Source organism: Astyanax mexicanus, chromosome 18 (genome assembly GCF_023375975.1).
Source record: "Astyanax mexicanus isolate ESR-SI-001 chromosome 18, AstMex3_surface, whole genome shotgun sequence".
NCBI classification, from domain to species: Eukaryota; Metazoa; Chordata; class Actinopteri; order Characiformes; family Acestrorhamphidae; genus Astyanax; species Astyanax mexicanus.
In genome coordinates, this window is record NC_064425.1 from 14,282,164 (window position 1) to 14,305,743 (window position 23,580).

At 37.7% G+C, this 23,580-nt stretch overlaps 1 protein-coding gene across 4 annotated transcripts in view; it reads right to left on the minus strand.

Moving 5' to 3' along the window:
• slc47a3 (solute carrier family 47 member 3) overlaps window positions 1-14,595 on the minus strand; it is a 37,881-nt gene extending 23,286 nt beyond the window's left edge. For 2 of the 4 annotated variants that reach the window (XM_022670499.2, XM_022670496.2), the window contains exons 1-16: window positions 14,378-14,590; window positions 11,586-11,687; window positions 11,372-11,440; window positions 11,112-11,260; window positions 10,452-10,494; window positions 10,197-10,241; window positions 9,204-9,301; window positions 8,861-8,958; window positions 6,477-6,590; window positions 6,231-6,298; window positions 5,933-6,041; window positions 5,207-5,282; window positions 4,321-4,390; window positions 341-473; window positions 159-253; window positions 38-80 (exon numbers count right to left, since the gene is read on the minus strand). In XM_022670499.2, the coding sequence (XP_022526220.2) occupies window positions 38-80; window positions 159-253; window positions 341-473; window positions 4,321-4,390; window positions 5,207-5,282; window positions 5,933-6,041; window positions 6,231-6,298; window positions 6,477-6,590; window positions 8,861-8,958; window positions 9,204-9,301; window positions 10,197-10,241; window positions 10,452-10,494; window positions 11,112-11,260; window positions 11,372-11,440; window positions 11,586-11,687; window positions 14,378-14,491 (1,426 nt within the window). In that variant the 5' untranslated portion in view covers window positions 14,492-14,590. Of the gene's footprint in view, window positions 1-37; window positions 81-158; window positions 474-4,320; window positions 4,391-5,206; window positions 5,283-5,932; window positions 6,042-6,230; window positions 6,299-6,476; window positions 6,591-8,860; window positions 8,959-9,203; window positions 9,302-10,196; window positions 10,242-10,451; window positions 10,495-11,111; window positions 11,261-11,371; window positions 11,441-11,585; window positions 11,688-14,377 lie in introns of all 4 variants that reach the window. The other 2 variants (XM_049466886.1, XM_049466888.1) reach the window with 2 other exon arrangements.
• Window positions 14,596-23,580: the final 8,985 nt, after the last annotated feature.

The window sequence follows — 23,580 nt, forward strand, 5'->3', positions numbered from 1 at the left end:
AGAGACTAAACAATTAGCAAAATAAGTAAATTCTTACCGTCATCTTTCTCATTCATGTGTACTCCAGCTCTGATCTGTGCCTGTAATCAGATTACAAAATTAATATCACTGATTTCATTTGTTAAAATGTGTGAAATACATTTGAATGCAGCTCTCACCTCCTCAGTGGCCTTTTCCCAGTTCAGCTTTGATAGCAGAGTTATGAAAAAGACAGACTGAAAGAACACGCAAATTAAAAGGCCAGTCCAGAGACCTGCAGCAGAGAAAATAAGCAGTGTTAACAGAGTAAAAATGTGCACGAGGGAGAGAAAAAAATTGACGTCAGAGAGGGTTATCCTACCAAAAATGCCCATTTTAGCAGCAAACATCAGGGACACTCCAATTGGAAAGCCTACAGCGTAATACCCGAACACGTTTCCGACTGCTCCCAGCTTCTGCTTCCCTAAGCCTCTAACAATACTGCCAGCAGCTGCCTGTTTAGTGAGAAGATACAGCATTAACACAGTTAATTTCAGCTTAAATATATATGTATGTATATATATATATATATATATATATATATATATATATATATATACAGTGAGTCCAAGAAGTATTTGATCCCTTGCTGATTTTCTTTGTTTGCCCACTAATAAAGACACTATCCTTCTGCCCTTTTAATGGTAGATATATTCTAACATGGAGAGACAGAATATCAAGACAAAAATCCAGAATATAATTTTAAAGAATATATTTTAATTAATTTGTATTTCAATGAGGAAAATAAGTATTTGATCCCTCTTGCCAAACACACTCAATACTTAGTGGCAAAGCCTTTGTTTGCAAGCACAGCGGTGAGACGTTTGTTGTAGTTAACCACAAGTTTAGCACACACACCAGGGGGAATTTTGGCCCACTCTTCTTTGCAGATCCTCTCTAAATCATGAAGGTTGGTGGGCTGTCGCTTGGCAACTCTGACCTTCAGCTCCCTCCATAGATTTTCGATCGGATTGTGGTCTGGTGACTGGCTGGGCCACTCCATGACCTTAATGTGATTTTTCTTGAGCCAATCCTTTGCTGTATGTTTAGGGTCGTTATCATGTTGGAAGACCCAACCACGGCCCATTTTCAGATCCCTGGCAGAGGGGAGGAGGTTGTCCCTCAGGATTGTGCGGTACATGGCTCCATCCATCTTCCCAGTGATGCGGTGAAGTAGCCCTGTACCCTTGGCAGAGAAACACCCCCAAAACATTATTCTTCCACCTCCATGCTTGACGGTGGGCACAGTGTTCTTGGGGTCATAGGCAGCATTTTTCTTCCTCCACACATGGCGGGTGGAGTTGAGGCCAAAAAGTTCAATTTTGGTCTCGTCTGACCACAAAACCTTCTCCCAATAACTTGGTTCATCTTTCAAATGATCATTGGCATACTTGAGGCGCGCCTCCACATGTGCTCTCTTCAGCAGGGGTACCTTTCGGGCACTGCAGGATGTGAATCCATTGTTGCGCAAAGTGTTGCCAATTGTTTCCTTGCAAACTGTGGTCCCAGCTGCCTTCAGGTCATTTGCTAACTCCTGCCGAGTGGTTGCAGGACGATTTCTGACCGTTCTCAGCATCATTGCCACCCCACGAGGCGAAATCTTCTTTGGAGCACCGGGCCGAGGTCTGTTGATTGTCATGTTATACTCTTTAAACTTTCTGATAATTGCACCAATAGTTGTTACTTTCACATCCAGCACCTTACTAATCTTTTTGTAGCCCATTCCAGCTTTGTGAAGGTCAACAATTCTGACTCTGAGGTCCTGTGACAGCTCTTTGGTTTTACCCATGTTGGAGACTTGAAATCTGTGTGATCTGTCTGATTCTGTGGACAGGTGTTTTTCACACAAGTGATTAGTGAGAACAGGTGGCTTCAGGTCAGGTAACAAGTTGATTGGGAGTGTCTAACTGGTCTGTAAAAGCCAGAACTGCTAATGAATACTAAGGGATCAAATACTTATTTCACTCCATGAAATACAAATCAATTAATATATATTCCTTAGATTTATTTTCTGGATTTTCTTTTTAATATTCTGTCTCTCCATGTAAGAATACATCTACCATTAAAAGTATAGAATGATCATGTCTTTATTAGTGGGCCAACGAAGAAAATCAACAAGGGATCAAATACTTCTTGGACTCACTGTATATATATACATACATATATATATACACGTATATATATACGTGTATATATATATATATGTATGTATATATATATATAGTGCTGGAAAAAATAAGAGAATTATGAGTTTCTTTGATTTTACCAAATTGAAAACCTCTTGAATATAATCAAGAGGAAGATGGATGATCACAAGCCATCACACCAAGCTGAACTGCTTGAAATTTTGCACCAGACATGGAAAAAAGTTATTCAAAAGCAGTGTGTAAAACTGGTGGAGGAGAACATGCCAAGATGCATGTTGCCAGGGTTATTCCACCAAATATTGATTTCTAAACTCTTGCAAACTTGCATTATATACCTCAGAAAATTACACACAGCAATGAATGTCTAAATAGCTGGCAACACAAGTGATTACTTGTTATTCCTAAATCAACTTGTGTCTTTTTCACTGACATTTAAGGTTTTCTATGTATGTTTTCTGTGTAAAATAGCCATAAAGGGGACTGTGTAATTGTAGTGAACAGAGGTACCCTACATAATATCACAGTTACATGGAGATATTCTAAATTATTTTTTTATGGCTATTTTTAAAATGCTGTACAGGATAAGCAGTGGTCATTTGGTGGTTAAAAGTTTTGGCATCACAAGTTTTTCACCTTATGCTACTGTAGAGCAGGGGTGTCAAACTCATTTTGGCCGAGGGCCACATTGGCATATTGGCTGTCCTCTGTGGGCCAGATGTAACTTATAAATGTAATAAAATGTAACCAAATGTAATATAAAATGAATGTAATTACTCTTTAATGTTAAATAACTCTCAATGGAAAAAATGTTTGCTTGTTGCTCTATTAACATAAATCCTTTTAATTTGTCATGTTATGAAATCCAAAAACTCCATTAATCAAGAACCAAACTATTCAAGTGAATAGAAATTACATCAAATACAAGTTATATTAACTTTGATCAAAACGTTTGATACTGAAAAGAGGCTTAATAAATATAAAATAAAAAATTGTGAGCTGTTAAGAACATGTGACAGATTTAGCATTTCCTCAGATTTAGCAGTTCCTCATCCAACCACTAGTGCTGCAGCAGCACAAGCCCGCAGTCTTTACTGAGTCAGAGCTACAGCCCAGCCACAGGCTACAGGACTCAGCTGAGCCAGTCTGGAGCGTTTTTACAGTTTTTAAAGTTCTTCTGTATAGGAAATAAAGGTTTTAACCCCAATAACCGGATAATACAGCTCTCTACAGTTCATCTTTCAGCCCAAGCAGCTAACAGCAGCAGTTTAGCGCAGCCGTCACGGAGTCACTGCTCGGATGACATTATAAACAGGTCAGTTAGCGCGCTGCTAACCTCATGATGTTTATAACTACGGAGTTTAGTGGACACACCACGGCTGCAAGGTTAGACTGTTGAAGGCTACTGAAGACTATTAAAGGCTATTGGAGGTTATTGAAAGAATTATTGGGGGCAGAAATCAGTAAAGGCTGGTTAGATAAGTGATTCACGTCCTCGTGCCTCTCTGCGGTGAAACTGCGACTAGCGCTGTCACAGTGATGTTTATTAACGTCATTAAAACAGATTTTGTCAGCTATTGTCTTATAAATATTTACACATAACTTATATCTCTCCTAAAAAGCGTTTATTTTGGTCAGTATCACTCTTCGTAACACAAAAGGCATACCGGTCTTTCGCCTTGAAGCACAGCCGTCCGTCTGCATCAACTTCTCTTTTTCTGGACATTATGGGATAAACATTTGTATGTCTCAAGTCCACCCGCGTGTGTGTTTTCAAATTGAGGGCTTTTTTATGCAGTCTTTATGTGGCTTTTTAAAATTAGAAAACCATAGAACAATTCATGGATAAAAACTCGCTCATATTAAAGTTAAATACTGTTCGGGTCCTGATCGATCTTAGCCTGTCAGCAAATGCAAGTAAAGGACATGTACATGTTTTAAACGCATAAACTTCAGTGGTGATAATGTGAAATATACTCAGCCCAGGAGCTAAAAATACCAATTGTTGCATATTGCTGCTTTAACTTTCAGAAAATTGTGTTTAAAACAAAATGTTTAAACAGTGTTGACCAACATTAGCTTTGGAGGTTAAATAAAAAACTAAAACAATTAGAGCAAGAACCCTGTGAGTTATCAAGAAGATAAGCTGTTGACTCACTGCTGTTGCATCAAGCAGGTGGAACGGAGCGTAGAGGACCATTACAGTGGCTACCCTCGCTCTAATCTGTCTGTGGAAACAGAGGGAAAACATTTTGAGCACATGTTTCAGATCATGCTGCATAATTAACACTCTAGCTGGTCTATTAATGACAATTCTGTGTGTATTGCATTCCTAGTTCCATAAGTGTTTAAAGTAAGCTGTAAAGATCATTATATCCAAGTGTCACAGTTTAGCCCGTGTCTGTCTCGTTGTGTCTCCCTCTCCTGGTCTATTGTGCTCCTGCCCCTCTGTTTTCCTGTCATGTTTCCCAGCCATGTGCTACTGTTGTGTTTTGGTCCTGTCTCCGCCCTAGCCCCACCCTGTCATTAGTGATTTGTAACCCCGCCCCCTCTTGATTGATCCTCAGGTGTTTCCAGTTTCCTGTTCCCTCCATGTGTATATAAGCCCCTTTGTTTCAAGCCTTCTTTGTCTAGTCTTTTGTTAGTTTGTTTGCTGTCTGTGATCAGGTTTGTGTGATTCCTTGCTGTGTGTCTGTCAGGTTGGTTTTTGTTTCTAGAGTTACTGGTTTCTTAGTCTTGATTTATACTTTATTCTCATCTTTGTTATTTTAGTTATTTCAGTCTTGTATTTTTGTCTTGCGTTTACCCGTGTTTATTTTCTGTTTATATTCAGTGAAACTTTGGTTTATTTTGTTTGTTTGTCAGTTTGTTTTAGTTTGTTTAATAAATAAAGTAATTATTCTGCACTTTTGTCCATCCCCTCACCTACGTAACACCAAGTTAATACGTAAAGTATTATATGAGCTATGATCATAAAGGAATTAAATGAGGTGACGGCATACTAGTCATAAACCGACAGTTCAAATAAAGGGTAAATCACTTACTCGTCATTTGAGAAGATGTAAGAAATTACATCTTTGGTAAAACCAACGATGATTGCCAAGCATACTGCAACAGAAACTGTAAAACAAGTTCAGAAGCCATGGTCATTCACGTTTCCCAGCACCAGAGTAGAATTGGCATAGCTTGATTCAACAAACAATGTGGTGGACATGCCAGCTACAAGTGAGCCAAGGGAGCAGAGGTTGTTCACGTGAACAGTGTTTCACTGAGAGGCTTGAAAGAAGCTAAGAATCAATCACACACACTCCACACACTTACAAATCAGCCTAATTTAATATTCAGGGTATTTGCAGGTATAAACAATGAAGGTATACGACTTTTAATAACACTCAGAGACAAAATTAAGACCAGTTTTGCTATAACAAAAAGGCAAAAATACAAAAAATAATTTTTTAAACAAACATAGGTTTGGAACAAATCAATCTGGAGTTGGAGTTTCCCCATGTATGCAATAACATATATGCTGTTTGTTAGTTCATTCTAATTGCATATCAATTTTGTACATTTTAAAATGCAATGCAGGAAAACAAAAATGTTTTAAATCTCAGACATTTTAAGACCTCTGGGAGATGGATTTAAGACATTCTAAAACAGATTACAATTTAGATTAATTAACTTAAGACTTTTTAAGGATCTGTAAATACCCTGAGTATTGTATTTAACATATAATTTCACAGTCATAGTTTGTTTTCCCCTCACTAGAGTACCTGCGCAGGCCATGGCGAGCTTTGCAGACAGCTTGGCTTGTGCAGTGTCTCCAGCCCCCATAGCATTTCCCACTCTGACACAGCCTGCCACACTGAAACCTATAGGAAACTGACAGAAGGACATTTGTGTTTAGTGTAAAACTATCTAGCAACCTTTGATAAGGGCTGTTATCTGCTCTGCACATAAAAACCAACAGAAGTCACAGTGTCAGCTCTATATCTTGGTTGTAAAGACAGAAGTAACTAAACAGCAAAAATGGTTATTTCTCAATCATAAATAAAAAAAAAAATCCTTTACCATATAGGCAACATTGGCCAGTTCGTATATAATTGACTGAGCCCCAAGCTCCACCGGACTTATTAAACCTGCCAGGGAAAAAAACAACACATGCAACGATACTGTCAACAGTTCAGTGTGAATTTCAAAGTGCAAAGTAAAGTAAATAAGCTTAAGGCTCAGAACAACTTCTTCAAACTAATGCCAACGCATTTCCATGATCCTTTAAATCTCATTAATCACTTTCATGAGAATATGAAGTCCCACCTGCCAAAAATGCTCCCAGCTCATAGGTCCACCATTCTGCACACAGCATTAACAAACCTGGAATGGCTAGATGGAAGAAGGTGTCCCATTCCTGTAGACACTCCATGGACCAGCCTGCACGTGGAGGAAAGATATGGGAGGAGGGAGGTAGCACAGTGAAGCTAGTCATACCCAACAATGCAGGCATGTGATTCAAGAAGATTAAATGTGGATTTTTGCTATTGTTTAAGGGGTATATTAAACATTTAAATCTCCTGTTATGTTATGACCTGTTTTAAAGTTTGAAGATCTAGTAAAAATAGTTAAAAGTATTTTTTTCACTATGCATGACTTAATTTGTGTACTCAACATATAATATGAAAATGTTTTTAAATCTATCTAAAATTAATTGAAATTACAGCTAGAATATCCTTCGTTTTTGTGTTTGGTAATTTATTTATAAGCGCTGTTTCCACTCCAGCAGAGCCAGATTCTGCAGGGAGTCAGATTCGGCACAACAGCGGCACCGCGCAGCACACTCTAGCTGCAAAATAACGACAGAAAACACGTAGGAAGCTTCAGAATTCTGTATGAGATTAGACTATGAGCACGAGGGAGATAAAAGCAGTGTTTTGTAGTGAAACAGGAGATACAGCAACCACCCCCTGCAAACACAAAATCTAAAACTAAATTGCAATGTTATGTTTCAATGTTATGTAAAACTAATGCTTTTTATATTGGTCTTTTTTTTAGTAACAAATTTAATGAAAAATCCTATTTGAACCATTGTTACCTGTTAGTGGTAAGAAACACCATTGCACTTAATATTGATAGAATAATTAGTAACGGAGTTAGCAATTAAATATTCACACTGCTTGTTAGGATTTTTTTGTTTGTTTCTTTCTGACATCTTTTAGATGGTTGAATATGCACCAGGTCAATATGACCCGGAAACAGCATTGCTGTTCCTGACAAATTAACATAATAGGAGGGTTAAAGTTTATGCCAAAAGTAATGGGATATCTGCATATAACTTGATCATGAGGTGTTATCTCATGTATTGGGAACAACCACATCTGTCTCAGTGAGCCTGATCCTGTGCCAATGACAAAGAGATGTGTATAATAGAGTTTGAGTGACCCTTGATAGTGGGTGCCATTTGGATTCTTTTTCCAAATTTGCACAGGCATCCACAGTGCCATGTGTGTACCAGTAGCACATCATAGAAGGCATTACCACCCACAGTGGACAGCACAGTGGATGGCAATGATTGTGACCGGTGACGTCTGACTAGTATTGTGAATGTAAACGGACAAGTGACTGGCAAAAATCACACCCACGTTCAGTGCTGAAGAGCCTACATGCATATATATCCAGCCCTTCACTGCAGCATTATTTATTTTCCATGGGCACGGCAAAAGTCATGGGACACAATACTTGTTTCTGTCCCTAGAGAGCACAGAATGAATGACAGTTACACTACATATACAGTGTATCACAAAAGTGAGTACACCACTTACATTTCTGCAGATATTTAAATATATATTTTCATGGGACAACACTGACAAAATGACACTTTGACAGAATGAAAAGTAGTCTGTGTGCACAGCGTATATAACAGTGTAAATTTATTCTTTCCTCAAAAAAATTAAGAGCTGTTTACACATGCAAAGACTTGCTGCACTGTTCTTTGGGATAATTATCTGAACTTTGGAGACGATTGTTTTAGAACCTTAGCATTCTTTTACTGTACATGGACTTTGCCCAGACATTTGCACACAGCTGTATCTAGTTGAATGCATTTTGCCTATGCAAACAGAACGGAGATACAGTTTGAAAAAAACTGACTGGAATTATGTGGGGAGAGCTAAGAATAACAGAGACATATCTAATAGCACCAGGAGTTAAATTAATTAGGAGCTATTTATTTTGCACCATGGCCACTAAGACTAAAATATCCTTAGGCCAGGGAAATCTAGTGCGTAATAATAGGCATTCACATGCTGATAATGTCTATTGCTTGCATTAATGGCACTCATAGAGTAGATTCATAGAACAATACAACATGGAACTTACAATACAGGGACAAATGTAGACATTACTGTATCTTCTAAAATAAAAGGTATTAAGACTTTATCTTTCTTTTGTTTGAGTAATTATCTCTACTGTTAGAGTCTTTACTGGATTTTGAAGGATTGCTGTGAGGATTTGATTGCATTCAGCAACAACACCAAACACACTGGATGGATATGAGTGTGCACACATTTGCTGATTGGGCAGTCCACAAACATTTGGGCATATGGTATATTAGTCTCCTTTTTTCACCTGGTAAACTAGATTAGATATAAACAACTTCATCTAACCATTCATTTTAATCAAACAATTCTATTTTAAAATGAACTCACCATACCAAGTGTCCTTATGAAGACCTCTACATCGAATGTAGATAAATAGTACAATAGCCATCAGGTACTGTGAGACAGTGTTGGCTGCTGCTGATCCACTGTAAAATAAAAACATAACATTAGCAAAACATGTTTGGCTCTTAACACATATTTTAGTTTGTTATTTAAATGTACTTTTTGATCAACTAGTCTTAGAAGATCGGTTGATCCCAGTTTATGGTTCCTGCTTTATTGGCTAAGATGCTCCAAGTTCCTGAACCTGGCTTATGTACATACATTGTTTTGGATTAAAGCAAAACATAAGCTAAACCTAAGCAAAATTGTGAACTCTGATCATACTCACGGAACACCAAGGTCCAGAACAAAGAGGAAAACATAGTTGCTTAAGGCATTTAGCACATTTGCTATTGCTCCAGTGATCACCAAGGGCCAAATTATTCCCTAGAAAGAGACAGATCATTACCATAAACATTTAGGTGCAGTTTCCCAGAGGAGGATTAAGCCTAGTTCTTGAATACATGCACTATATTGCCAAAATATTAATGCTGAAACATTGAGATATACTTTTACTGGAACCAAGGGGGTCGAGCCCAACTCCTGAAAAACCACCCACGCCATAATCCCCCCTCCACCAAACTTTACACTAGGCACAATGCAGTCAGACAAGTGCTGTTTTCCTGGCAACCGCCAAATCTAGACTTGTCTACCGAATTTCCAGACAGAAAAGTGTGATTCCACTGCTCTAGCATCCAACAGTGGAGTGCTTTACTTATCTGCATCCAATACTTTGCATTGTACTTGGTGATTGGACATGGAAACCCATTCCTTGAAGCTCTCTACACACTGTTCTTGAGATAATCTGAAGGCTGCGAGGTTTGGAGGTCTCTAGCTGTTGGTTGGTGACGTCTGCACACTATGTGCCTCGGCATCCACTGAACCCGCTCTGTCATTTTCATGTGGCTTAGTTGCTTTCATTCCCAAGCACTTCCACTATTTTGTAATAGCACTGAGAGATAATTGTGGAATATTTAGTAGAGGAGAACTTTCAGGATTGGACCTGCTGTGTATCCTATCATAGTACCACACTGGAATTCAACGACCCATTCTTTTACAATTGTTTGGATATTTAGATTTGCAGTCTGCATTCCTTGGTGCTTGGTTTTATACACTAGTGGACACCTGAATTCAATTATTTATAGATAGGTAAGTAAACGCTAATGAAAAATCTATATTCACAGTGTAGTATAGTTCAAGACTAGGCTAAATCCTTAATGTCTGGGAAACTGACCCATAAATTATCTATAAAACACAAAAGTTTAACATCTTTATCTCTTACTTGGTTTTGTAGATATGTGGACTCGATGATGAATACAAATAATGCCTTTAAAAAAACAGAACAGACAAAGGGGGTTTGCATTTTTCCTTAATAACCTGAACCCTTTCTGCTTGCTGTGGGTCCTTATGTAGAAGTTTACACAAATAATAGTAATTCACTAATACATTCTCTATTACATGCATTATAATATTTTTATATTAAGGGAATATACACAGTGTACACAGAAACTACAACAATCCAGAAACATATACATACTGGGAGAGCTGGCATAAAAATCTTCACATACATCTGAGATAGCCTGAAACAGACACAGACAGCTGTGGAATTGTGGGATCACATCCATTTGAATTAAGACAAAGCTGCGTAAGACTGAATAGGTCTTGACCCCTCTTTGCCACAACCATACAAGAGCAGGCTACTTGCAAAGGAGCAGTTGATGTGACATCACTTTCTGTCTTAGCAAGAGCAATGGTGTTATCCACTATAGTATTACAGTAAGATATTTGTGATTCCTTCCTACTCAAACACCTGAAGCAGTTTGTTTGTGAGTTGATGAGTTGAATCAGGGGCACAAGATAAACGAGAACAATGCATTAAATGTGCACAGCAGAGAATTCCCATTGCTAGGACTGAGAACCCTGCTGTCATTAGTTTTAGTATGAAACTGTCACTATTCGGGTGTTTTTTTTTTTTCAGCTATTTTGTTCTTAAAATGTTTGTAACAATTATAAAGTAAAAAAAATGCAAGCCTCCTGGTCACCCTAATATTTATATTAATGTTCTAGACTGTATGAGATGACATTCAGAAGAATCAAGAGCTAACTACACAAATAGTTCTTTAAAAAGTGCAAGGTGTGCAATAAAAGCATACTGAAATATACTGCATTTCAAATGTGTATTATGTGTTTTACTTACTTGGCCACATCTGGGTTTTGTTTCACCAGCAGTAATATTGATTCTGTGTTGATTAAAATTGCCCAGCATGGGAAACATGCTAACAGTAAGATGATTAGTCCTCTCTGCACTATAACTCCAACTCGCTGGAGGTTCCCACTCCCAAAGGTCTGTTAAGGTGAATAGACAGGTTAGTGAACTTCAAAGCACATTATGGATAGTATTTTCAATAATGCTCAGTGTCTGTAAATGTTTAAATGAGGAAAAAATGTAACCCATACTTGAGATATTAATGTGTCACAGGCTGATGCTAAGCCATAGCCGACTGCAACACTGGAAACATTGAGAATCTGACAATATGAGAAAAGACACACAGATTATACACACAATCAACAAGGTTGGGATATCCTTTGATTATTATTTTTTTTTATAATTGTTTTTATTACACAGTAATACAACATTTTTTACAATTAAACAGATACGTAGGCTACTCACAGCTATGGCTAGAGCTACTCCATCAAGCTCTGTACTCCCCAGATGTCCACAAAACACAGTACTAACAAAACTTATCAAATAGACCATAATATATGACAAGAGCTAGAAAAACAAAAGCAGAAATATCATTAGTGCAATAAAATGACACGAAAAAAAGAATAATCAATAATTAGTTTAGTACAAAAAGAGACACAGTATTGTATGTCATCCAAAACAGCAGTCAGGCTTGAAACATGAATGGGAGGGGCTTAAGTGTTACAGACTCAGATATTGCTAAAATTTCTTTCGGAATCAATAATGTATTTCTCTGTCTGTCTGTCATAGTTTTTTTTGACACCACAAAAATACTGATTTGAAGCATAGTTTTTTTTCCAGCTTGAGTTTCACACAAACATTTTTTGCAGTTTTCCAGACAGGATTTAAGCCTACTCTTGGACTACACATTTTAAATAGAGATTTTCATTGAAATGAAACATAGTCATCTTAAACACACCTCAAAAATGAAGGCTTTGCTATCAGAAATCTGTGAACCTAACATTTGTAGCTGCAATAAGCAAAAGTATGTTTGGAAAAAAAAGAGTGAGAAAAGAGTGACTGATCATGCTTTAGGCTTGTGCTAAAACATCACGCTGTCAGTTCAAAAATTAAGACGACAAAAGAATGGCCACAACAGCAGGATAGTAATCTTAAACACACCTCAAAATCCACAGCAGACTAAATTGAGAGTTTAGCTATCAGAAATATTTGAATGTTGTGATCTTAAACAAGCAAAGCATACAAGACTGCTCAAGACATTTCCAGCACTAAAAGCCATCTGCAAGGAAGAACAGTGAAAATCCCTCAAACAAGAATTATAAGACTCTTTTAGCTGGCAACCAAAAGCATTTACAAGCTGTGATAGTGCCAGAGGTGGTGTTACTAAGCACTGACCATGCTGGGAGCCCAACATTCAGTCTGAAACTGTAAAAGAGCTTGCGATACTGCTTAAATTACTAACAAAATTAATTAATTTAGCTATTCACAAATTAATTAATTTGGGGTGCACAAACCCCACTTACTGCATACCACTGAAAATACTACACACTCAGGCACATTTACATTCACATGGAATAAATAATAATATAAAATGCAGAAAATCATGCAGAATTGATGTACAGAAAAAAAGTAAATTACATAAGCACTGGGTTACAAATCGTAATCTCTGCTTTCATTTATCATATCACTTATATGACCACAGTATATAGGGCATGGCTGTGAGAGTTTGAGATAAGCCTGCAATATTACTTTTGTGTAAACATAGGTAAGTTACAGTGACTTAAAGCGATGTTATTTTAGCAGCTTGCTACTTTAAAAAATAAGTCTCATATGAGTTGTTCCTATTATAATAGGGATGTTTCCGATCCGATCACATGAATGGAAATCAGGGCTGATCAAATATTAAAAGGATTGGAATCAGGTTGAAACGATCCAGATCACTGATGTCTCAAATTTCTATGAGTGGGTGAATTGTTCACGGAATGTGAGTGGCACGGGGGAGTGCGATATATATATCATCTGTTATCAAGTATACTAGCACAGATGCTAATCCAGCAAGCTAGCAATCTATCAAGCCATCTACTACTTTCATCCACACTGAAAAAAATGATGCGGAAAATTTGCTTAAAAAAAGGTTTCGCAACTTTCTGCATTCGCTTTTTTAAAGATAATTTAATTTCAGATAAATTTATTTAACTTCAACTCGGTTTCAAGATTTAAATGTCACAGAGTAAATGAGTGAACTGAACTTCAGTCAATCCTTTCTTTTATTAAACTTTACTTAATTTACTTTTGCTGAACCAGTTCTTTCTTTTAGTAACATTTACTTAACTTTTGCATACAATATTACCTAATAACAATTACTTACTTAATTTATATTGCTTAAATAATGTATGATCCATAATATATTATAATTCCTGAAATTTGAATATTTTTAGTTAAAACACACATATTACACTGTCTCAACACATGGCTGGCATGTTATATATAATTTTTAGTACACTAAAAAGAAGGGGGGGGGGGGGATTCGGGACATTCCTAAATTAAACATTAATCTTATTTAGACCTAAATTATGTTCCAGTTATGGAGAAATATATGAAGGTTGTTTTATGTCTGTAATGCCCACAACATTCATAATATTATTATTACTTTCATATAGCATCTATATGAAAAAAAAACATTTTTTTTATTCCTAAACATGTTAAAAAAGTGTTCTAAATCACAATGAATTAGTAAACATATGCTTGTATTATTTTGCCATATTTGTTCTGAAGTGCGGACATGCCCTAATGATTTTTTTTTTTCTAGTGCAGTGGGCGGGGCTAAGCGACTGTTTCACTGACTAGCTATGAGCTATTCTGATCGTAGGATTATATAGGTTATGTGCAACAAAAGAAACTACATGATGTCCACTGTAACAGGCGCAGGGACTGAAATGGTTAAACATGTAGAAGAGGCAGGTAGGATAGTTTACAGCCGGATGGAATTACAAAAGGCTTTTTGACTGCTAACGTTATCCAGGTAGAGAAACGTAAAACACGATATTAAATATAGATTTAATCTCTTCACTTTATGCAATCATTCATGTGTAGCTACTTAGTTATCATTCACTACCTTTATCTGATGCTCTTATTTTCTCTTGTTTTGTGAAGTAAAATAATCTAAAAACGTTTCAGTAAACTTTTGAACTTCAGCTGGCAATACAGCACGACACGTGAGAGAGAGAGAGAGAGATACACAAACAAACTGTACTTACCACAGGTAAAGCTAACGCTGATAACTCCTTCACTTCTTTTTTTACCTCCTCCGGGAATAAGCAGCGTTTGTAGTGGTTGTTGGAGCTGTATGAAGAGAGAGACTGCTCAGCCATGTTTCAACCGCACTGTTTACTGTTCACTAGCGCCGCCTTCAACTTCACCAGCGACTGTAGCAGAGCAGTGGAGGAAATGGACTGTCACACAGTGTGGAGGAGGCACACACTCCACACACACACCACGCCCACAGTATAAATCACAGCAACAGGGAAAAAGATAACTGAAACACAGGGGTGTAAAAACAATATCAGTATATCTGAGTATTGTGATGTTATTTATTTTGTGATACTGTTAAACAAACAAACACAAAACACAGCTTTTATTAGTTTTTAATTAAAAGTTGATCTGTAAAGACTGGTGGTTCTATTTTTGTTGTGTTTAAACTCTAAATTGAAATCCCTCTGTTCTAATTGGATGAAACGTAACTCTCTAATATTATGCATATGATGGTGTGTTTTTCATGCTATGACAGCAAAATGTAATTACACTGACAGACATCCCAAGTTGCAAAAAAAAAAAAAGTCTTGCCTGCTGTACAGATTGTAAAAGGAATTTTGGCATTTATATAGAGTCATATAGTCATATTAACTCACCTCAACATGCCTTTGCAATCATTTGGCCCCCCGTGAGCAATGCTAAAACCTACTCATTGTTTTTTACCTTTACATGGATATATATACTTTAGAGTTGTCAGAGGTGAAATTAGTTTTGATGGGAGCCACGATGCTCCTGAATGATCATTTCCAGGAAGGGAAGAAAACACTGCCTGCCCACACTAAAACTAATTGGCTGACTCGCAGACTTTTTGCAGAGACCAGGCCAGTTAGTTATCTGGCCTGTTTAAATAGCTAAAAGTGAAAAGCTTCTGAAAACTCTCAAAAAGGAAAGATTATTCATGGCATCTGCTGACACTGAGCAATAAAATACCATTTGTTCTTTATCTTTTTTACCTTATTTTTTCACTTCTAATTCTAAATATGGCACTTTGTTTTGAAAACCAACCCAATATCCACAACTGACTGACTGAATGACTGGCCACACACACACGCGCGAGCACGCGAGAGGTATCAGGAGTGGGACATCACAACAGGAGAATAAAGAGCGCTGTTTAATATAGTGTATGTGCGCGCGCGTGTGTGCGTGCTCAGCGGAGAGAGCGTAGATTATCATTGGCTGTTTCTGAAAAAGTATTAGACTCTAATATATAGTGAAGCAAAATTGGAAGTAAACACTTCAGTAAAGTACAGATACAGCATTTTAGTGAATACGATAGTATACAGATACAGCATTTTAGTACTTAAGTACAGTAGTAAAGTGAAAATAAAACTTCAGTATGGTACAAATGTTTATTAAAGGATGTTTTTCTGTCATTAACTTTTTGATGTAATGCAACCAAACATTATTGTTTATTCCGTGTTCTTTTCTACCATCATATAGCCTGAACTATCCAGCTGCAAATATGTATTGCTGCAGACTGGAGCACCTCCAAAGAGGAGGGGCTTGCCTCCAAATGGGAGGTCCACAGCTCCAAAGGGGAGGGGCTTACCTCCAAGTGGGAAGTCCACCGGCTCGAGACTGTGAGCGCGTTTGTGCGCGAGACCTCTCTCACCTTCCGTGATTATTATTATTACTATTATTCTATTACAAAGAATTTAATGTTATATAAATTGTACTATCACATTATATTATATTATATCATATTATTATATTAAAGTCTACATCGCAAGGCAGGGAGACCTCACCCAACACAGCTTCATTTTCTGCCGAATGCCACAAAAAAAGTCCTCCGTGATTAAAAGGCTCATGGATGTCAATAAATATTTTAGTCAACAATTAATGATTATTTATATTTCTTAAATGTCAAATAATATACGTGTAGTGTGTATGTATTTATAATATTATTGGCTATGAATAAACAACTGCCTTTATTATTTAGATCTTTACTATTTTATAATTTGACAAATTCACAGCATGGCAAATGTTTAAACGTTTTAAATAAATAAAATGTGGTTGCAATGTGCACAACATGCTTTTAGACTCTTAGAAAATGCATTTTAAAAGAAAATAAACATTTAATAAACGAAATAGATTAATTAATTAACTTTTGGGGTTATTTACAAGCACAAAACGTCGTGAAAAACACCATACCGCCTAACACCAAGCACCATCCTACTTGGAGGTAGGCTCCACCTGTTTGGAGGTATGTTCCTCTCCTTTGGAGGTGCTCCAGGCTGCAGCTATACCCTTCTCTCCAGCTGAGCCTCAAATGGGGCAGTTGCGAGTATTCCACCACTGGGGTCACTGGGGTTACTATGGTAACCGTTGTTGACAGTGCCGCGTTCGATGTGTGACGTTCGATGTGTGACGTCATCGCCGCGCAGGCTATATATATATATATATATATATATATATATATATATATGTCCGACAGAGCAGCATCGGTACACACGCACGATCATCATCAGTTGTTATGGACAGGTTGCAGAGGATACTGCTGAAGTCAGAGGACGAGCTCCGTCCTGTTGAGGACCTCACGATGCTTGCACAGGAGGAGAGGAAGAGGGGAGAGCAGGATAGAGAAAAAGTGATAAAGGAGAGGGAGATAGAGAGAGTAGAGAAAAGGGCTGAGAAACAGATTAAAGAAATGATGACCAGGATGGAGAGAGTAGAGAAGATGGCTGAGAAAGAGATTGATGAAATAAAGGCCAAGATGGAGAGAGTAGAGAAGATGGCTGAGAAAGAGATTGATGAAATAAAGGCCAAGATGGAGAGAGTAGAGAGGAGGGCTGAGAAACAGATTGAAGAAATAATGACCAGGCTAGAGAGCGCTGAGAAACACATTCATGATAGGATGGTGATATCAGAGATGAAGATAAAAGAGCTGAAGTTCAGGATGGACATACAAGAGCATATGGCTGAGATGCAGGTGAAAGAACAGAGGGCTGCTGAACCTTTTCTGACACAGCGTGCTGTTCTGGTAAGCTGTGCTATGCTTGGTTGTGTTTTAGCTCCTGTGTTGCTCATGGGCTTCAGCTCTTTTGCAAAAATATTTTCCAGCCCAAGCCCAGTACAGAGTGCAATAGTTGGAGGTTTAAAACATTTTTTCAAAAAAAAAAGACAACTGTCCTGAAAAGTTAACATATTGGTATTTTTAGTGTCATTAAACTTTCTGTTTTTGTAAATTTAAATTAATTATGCAGTGGACTTTTTGGGTGGTTTGGGGAGGGGGGGTCTATAAATATGAGTTTTAAATAAAAGTTTTTCATCCAGCCAGATGCCAAGACACTTATACACTGTGACTCACTCGTTCAATGCTGGATCCTGTCAGGGTACTTGTAGTCAAAAGTATTAAAATAAATATTTGAAGATCTGGGGAATAGCATAAACTTTTCCAGTGTAGATGCAGAGATGGTACTGTGTCATTCTCTGAAACCAAACACTGGAAGAGTTTATGTTGTTCGGGCATCTCAGAGTTGGAGATGCCCAAATGAACACATGGAGATGCACAAAAGGACACACAGAGATGCCCAAAAATACACTCGGAGATGCCCAAATGGACATCTGGAGATGCCCAAATGGACATCTGGAGATGCCCAAAAAGACACTTGGAGATGTCCAAATGGACACTTGGAGATGTTCAAATGGACACTTGGAGGTGACCAAATGGATGCTTGGAGATGTCCAAATGAACACTCGCGGATGCCCAAATGACAAAATGAACATTTGGAGGTGTCCAAATGACAAAATGGACACTTGGAAATGACAAAAAAGGACACTTGGAGATGCCCAGAGTGACATTTGGAGATGTCCAAAAGGACACTTGGAGATGCCCAAAAGGACACTTGGAGATGCCCAAAAGGACACTTGGAGATGCCCAAATACTCGGAGATGCCCAAATGGACACTTGGAAATGCCAAAAGGACACTCGGAGATGCCCAAAAGGACACTTGGAGATGCCAAAAGGACACTTGGAGATGCCCAAAAGGACACTTGGAGATGCCCAAATACTCGGAGATGCCCAAATGGACACTTGGAGATGCCAAAAGGACACTTGGAGATGCCCAAAAGGACACTTGGAGATGCCCAAAATTACACTTGGAGATGCCCAAAGGAAACTCGGAGATGCCCAAAAGGACACTTGGAGATGTGCAAATGGACCCTTGGAGATGCCAAAGGGACACTTAGAGATGCCCAAATACTCGGAGATGCCCAAAAGGACACTTGGCGATGCCCAAATGGACATATGGAGATATCCAAAAGGACGCTTAGAGATGCCAAAATGGACACTTGAAGATGCCCAAAAGGGCACTCGGAGATGCTCAAAAGGACACTCGGAGATGCCCAAAAGGACTCTTGGAGATGTGCAAATGAACACTTGGAGATGCCAAAAGGACACTTGGAGATGCCCAAAAGGACACTTGGAGATGCACAAAGGATACTCGGAGATGCCCAAAAGGACACTTGGAGATGGCCAAAAGGACACTTGGAGATGCCCAAAAGGACACTCGGAGATGCCAAAAGGACACTTGGAGATGCCCAAAGGAGACTCAGAGATGCCCAAAAGGACACTTGGAGATGCCCAAATACTCAGAGATACCCAAAAGGACACTCGGAGATGCCAAAAGGACACTTGGAGATGCCCAAAGGAGACTCGGAGATGCCCAAAAGGACACTTGGAGATGCCCAAATACTCAGAGATGCCCAAAAGGACACTTGGAGATGCCCAAAAGGACACTCGGAGATGCCCCAATGGACACTTGGAGATGCCCAAAGAACACGCGGAGATTTCCGAAGGCCACTCGGAGATGCCCAAATGGACACTCGGAGATGCCCAGAGTGATATTTGGAGATGTCCAAATGGGCGACGCTTGGAGATGTCCAAATGGAAACTTGGAGATACCCAAATGGACGATGCTTGGACATGCCCAAAAGATAAAATTTGGAGTTGTCCAGAGTGAAATTTGGAGATGTCAAAATGGACAATGCTTGGAGATACCCAAAAGGACACTTGGAGATTCCCAGAGTAATATTTGGAGATGCCCAAATGACACTCTGAGATGCCCAGCTGATCTCTTACAAGAAAATTTAATTAAGCATTTACAGTGAACAGGGACTGAAAAGCAAAAGCTATATTTAATTAGCATATATTAAAACAGAGGAAATAAGCAAGCTAAGAACAGTAAAAATGGAAATAAATTAAGCATAACTAATATACAGTAATCAAATTAAGAATTAATTATTAAATAAATAAATAAGTTAAATAAAAATTACTTTACTGTGTAGAAGTGAGTGTGAAGAAAAGCAGAGTACATTAGAAAAATAGTGAGAGATTCTAATTCTAATCAGCTGAAGTCAGTAGCTTCCTTCAGTCCGGTTATTTATCCTTCCAATATCCCTCCTGTAATAATATATATTTTTTATTATCAGTGTAAATAAAGAATGTTTCTAAATGATATGCCGGTCTTTACACTAGGCTACCAGACGATGGAGCTATTTCCCCAATAATGTACAATGTGAAAATAAGTAGATTTGCCAGACAGGGATTTAGCCTGGACTGTACTGCACTCAGTGTGAGTAGAGATTCTCCATTGAAGGAGACAAGTTTAATCTTTGTCAGGAAATCAATCAAATAAGGCTCGAGCAGCAGTGAATGTGATAAAGTCAATGTACATTTAAACAAATTAAAATAAAATATTGCTTTTTGTTTCTCAAGTGGTGAATTATGTTCGTCGTGTGGAAGATGCATACTCATGCCATCTTATACTCCAACAACCAAACACAGCTGTGCTTCTCTTTTTGGTCTGGAAACAATTCTCTCCACCAATCAGAAGTGCTGCCAGTGTTGCTACTATAGCTGAGATGTTGGGCAATGACAATAAAGAAGTAATGAGTAATTAAATAGTGTGTTCATCAGGGTTTTTTTTTTTTTGTAAGAACAGTAATTCAGAGCAGAACATCTCAAAAAGAACCATGTGAATGCTCCATTGCTTTCTTAACACTTTCGTTGCCTGGTTAGATGATTCTTCTCTGCTGGCAAAGTTCATAATGCTCTACATAACCTTTAATGAGTGATTCTTTTGACAAGTGATGTTTTTACGCATAGCGCGTGCTTTTACGCGCGGGATGCGCTTTTACGCACGGTGCGCGCTTTTACGCACGGTGCGCGCTTTTACGCGCTGAATGCGCTTTTACGCACGGTGCGCGCTTTTACGCGCTGAATGCGCTTTTACGCAGGGTTCGCGCTTTTACGCGCTGAATGCGCTTTTACGCACGGTGCGCGCTTTTACGCACGGTGCGCGCTTTTACGCACGGTGCGCGTTTTACGCACGGAATGCACTTCAACGCAGGGTTCGCGCTTTACGCACGTTGCGCACTTTTACACACGGCGATCATTTTAACATTAAGTCTCTCTTGGTGTTGTAGTGTGTTAATTAACGCCTTTAATAGCCTACATGCTGCCCAGCAACAATCAACACTGCTGAAACACATCAGTGGCGAATTTAATTATTTATAGGCACAATGCAGCTGATCTCTTACCAAGAGAAGTTTTGGGAAGTGTAATTTTCCTAGCCCTGAAACACTAAAATACTAAAATACTAAATGGTTACTAAGGGTTTTATGCCTTATGTGAGGTACACGTTTGAATATCCCGGATTTAGGCCAGTATTCGTCCCGTATTAATATTATTTATGATCACTGTAAATATATAATGGAGTGTTTCTAAATAATATCAGTCAAAACAGTCAGTCTTTACATTAGATGACCAGGCGATGGAGCTATTTCCCCAAGAATTGAATCCGATTCTACTAAATGAAAATACGTTGCTTTCCCAGACAGTGATTTAGCCTGGTCCTGGCCTGGACTATATCTCTCTGTGAATGAACATTCTCCAATAATAGACATGTGGAGTCAAGAACTAGACTTGTCCTTATAGACTCCACATGCCTTTTACTGGAGAATGTTCATCCAACTTCCAGGAAAGCAACCCAATAAGATTTAAGCAGTACTGAAAGTGATTAAGTCAATCTAAATGTAAACTAATAACTGAATTTAAGTATATATAACATTTATATAAATGACTAATTTAATATTTTGTTATAACTGAGTGACTTATATGAATGTGTTACCTCCCACTATCAGAAAACAGGTTCTGTACAGGTACATGTTTGTTCAAACAGTTTGTACAAACAGTCCAGACGTTCCCTCCAAAGTACAACATGATCCTTTAGTTCCTTAAAAGTAGAGGACTAAAAACTACTACAAATATAGTACAATTATTACGCCTTTTAACTAATGGTACTGCAGACATACCCTTAAGAGCACCACCTCTGTCCCAGTACCATTTTTTATTGAGATTGTTGATATCAAAATATTGTGCCTTTTAACCTTCAAAACTTTAAAAGAAAATATGTTAGATAATAATTTGTAACAATTTTGTATATTTATAATATGTCAAAAATATTTACTATATATAAGACTTTATATTATAAAGACATTTACTAGCTTTTTAATTTCACTTTTATTTCCTGTCCTGCATGAATCCACCTTGTTGTGGCAAGCTGCATAACAGGGTGGGCAATGACATGGTGAAAATGTAGTGAAAACATGACTGTCTTGGAGTGACACACATTTTAAATTGTTCATGATTAAAACATACATTTTAATATTTTACAATTATTTTAAATGTTTTACCATGACACAGCTTAAGCTTTATTTCTGCCAAATATGCAGACAATATGATAAATGTACAGTGAAATAAATTGTATTAATTGCTGAACATGCAGCAAGTGTCTTCAGTCCCTTGATAAATAAAACACTATGAAGGTTGTGATGTCACTGATGTCAAAGGTTGCAGTCTTAAAGTGATTATTCCCAAGATGGGCAAAAAGGAAATACATTTAAATGTCTAGATGACTTTAAAACCTTAAGAAAATACACATAGTTCAAATATTAGATAATGGAGTGGTTTGACTTGTGTATTCTACTGATTTGGTAGTATACAATATCTACTACACTCACATTAATTTATGTGGGGTATATATAAATATAAAAAAGAACACTGCTCATCTGGTATAAAAACAAAAAAAAATTGCATTTTAATAAGCCTGATAATAGACTAGATACTGTGATATATATATATATTTTTTTTTTACTTGTATATTGTATATTGGATCAAGGACTACACTTCCCATGATGCCTGGCTACAAGTTAATTTGACTGACACATGCAAAATGTTAAGGCAGATCAATTTCATATGATGGACTATCTTTAATTTGCAGATGGGATGGGATTTGAGTGTGCTGATGCTTCTTCTGAATTCCACCTTTGGGTCAGAAATATGAAATAAAAGAATGCATCGTTACTATGCAGTATACAGGAATGCTGTTGTGCCCTCAGCATCTATCACAAACAAATCTTTAGATGCTGTGTATCTTTTTTTAGATTAATTGTTTCAATCATAAACCTTGAATGGTAAAGGTCTCACCAGTCACAAACACTTTGCGCAGTAAAATGTGTCACAATTGTTGCTACAGTACTGATGCAATAATACATGAAAAGTCGCATTATGCTGTGAGATTATGTTACACTGTCTCGCATGCATGAGTCAGAAGGCAGAGCAGATCAGCAAACCTATTGATGTAATAGCATGACTGCTTTAGTGTATTATCATGAATACAGCAGAATTGTGATAATACACATATTTAATAGATTTTAAAGACACAAAATGACTTAGCAAGAATGTATTATTCCACTAATAAAATAGGCCAGAATGGTATTGGATTACTTTCACATTAAGCATCTGATGAGGTTCTTGCAGCTTTCCATCCTGCGTGCAAAAAGTACAAAAAGTTTGCATTATTTGTTAACTTTTGTCATTTTTAATGGGATATACAGCTCTAGAAAACAAGTGACCACTTAAAAATGATGAGTTTCTCCAAAACGCTAAGCTCCTTGTTTTTTTTTTTGCAGCAAGAGTGGTTTAAAGTTATCCAAAAGCAGTGTGTAAGACTGGTGGAGGAGAACATGCCAGTATGCATGAAAAATGTGATTAAAAAGCAGGGTTATTCCACCAAATATTGATTTATGTATATTAATATGAACTTGTTTTCTTCACATTATTTAAGGTCTAAAAGCTCTGCACCTT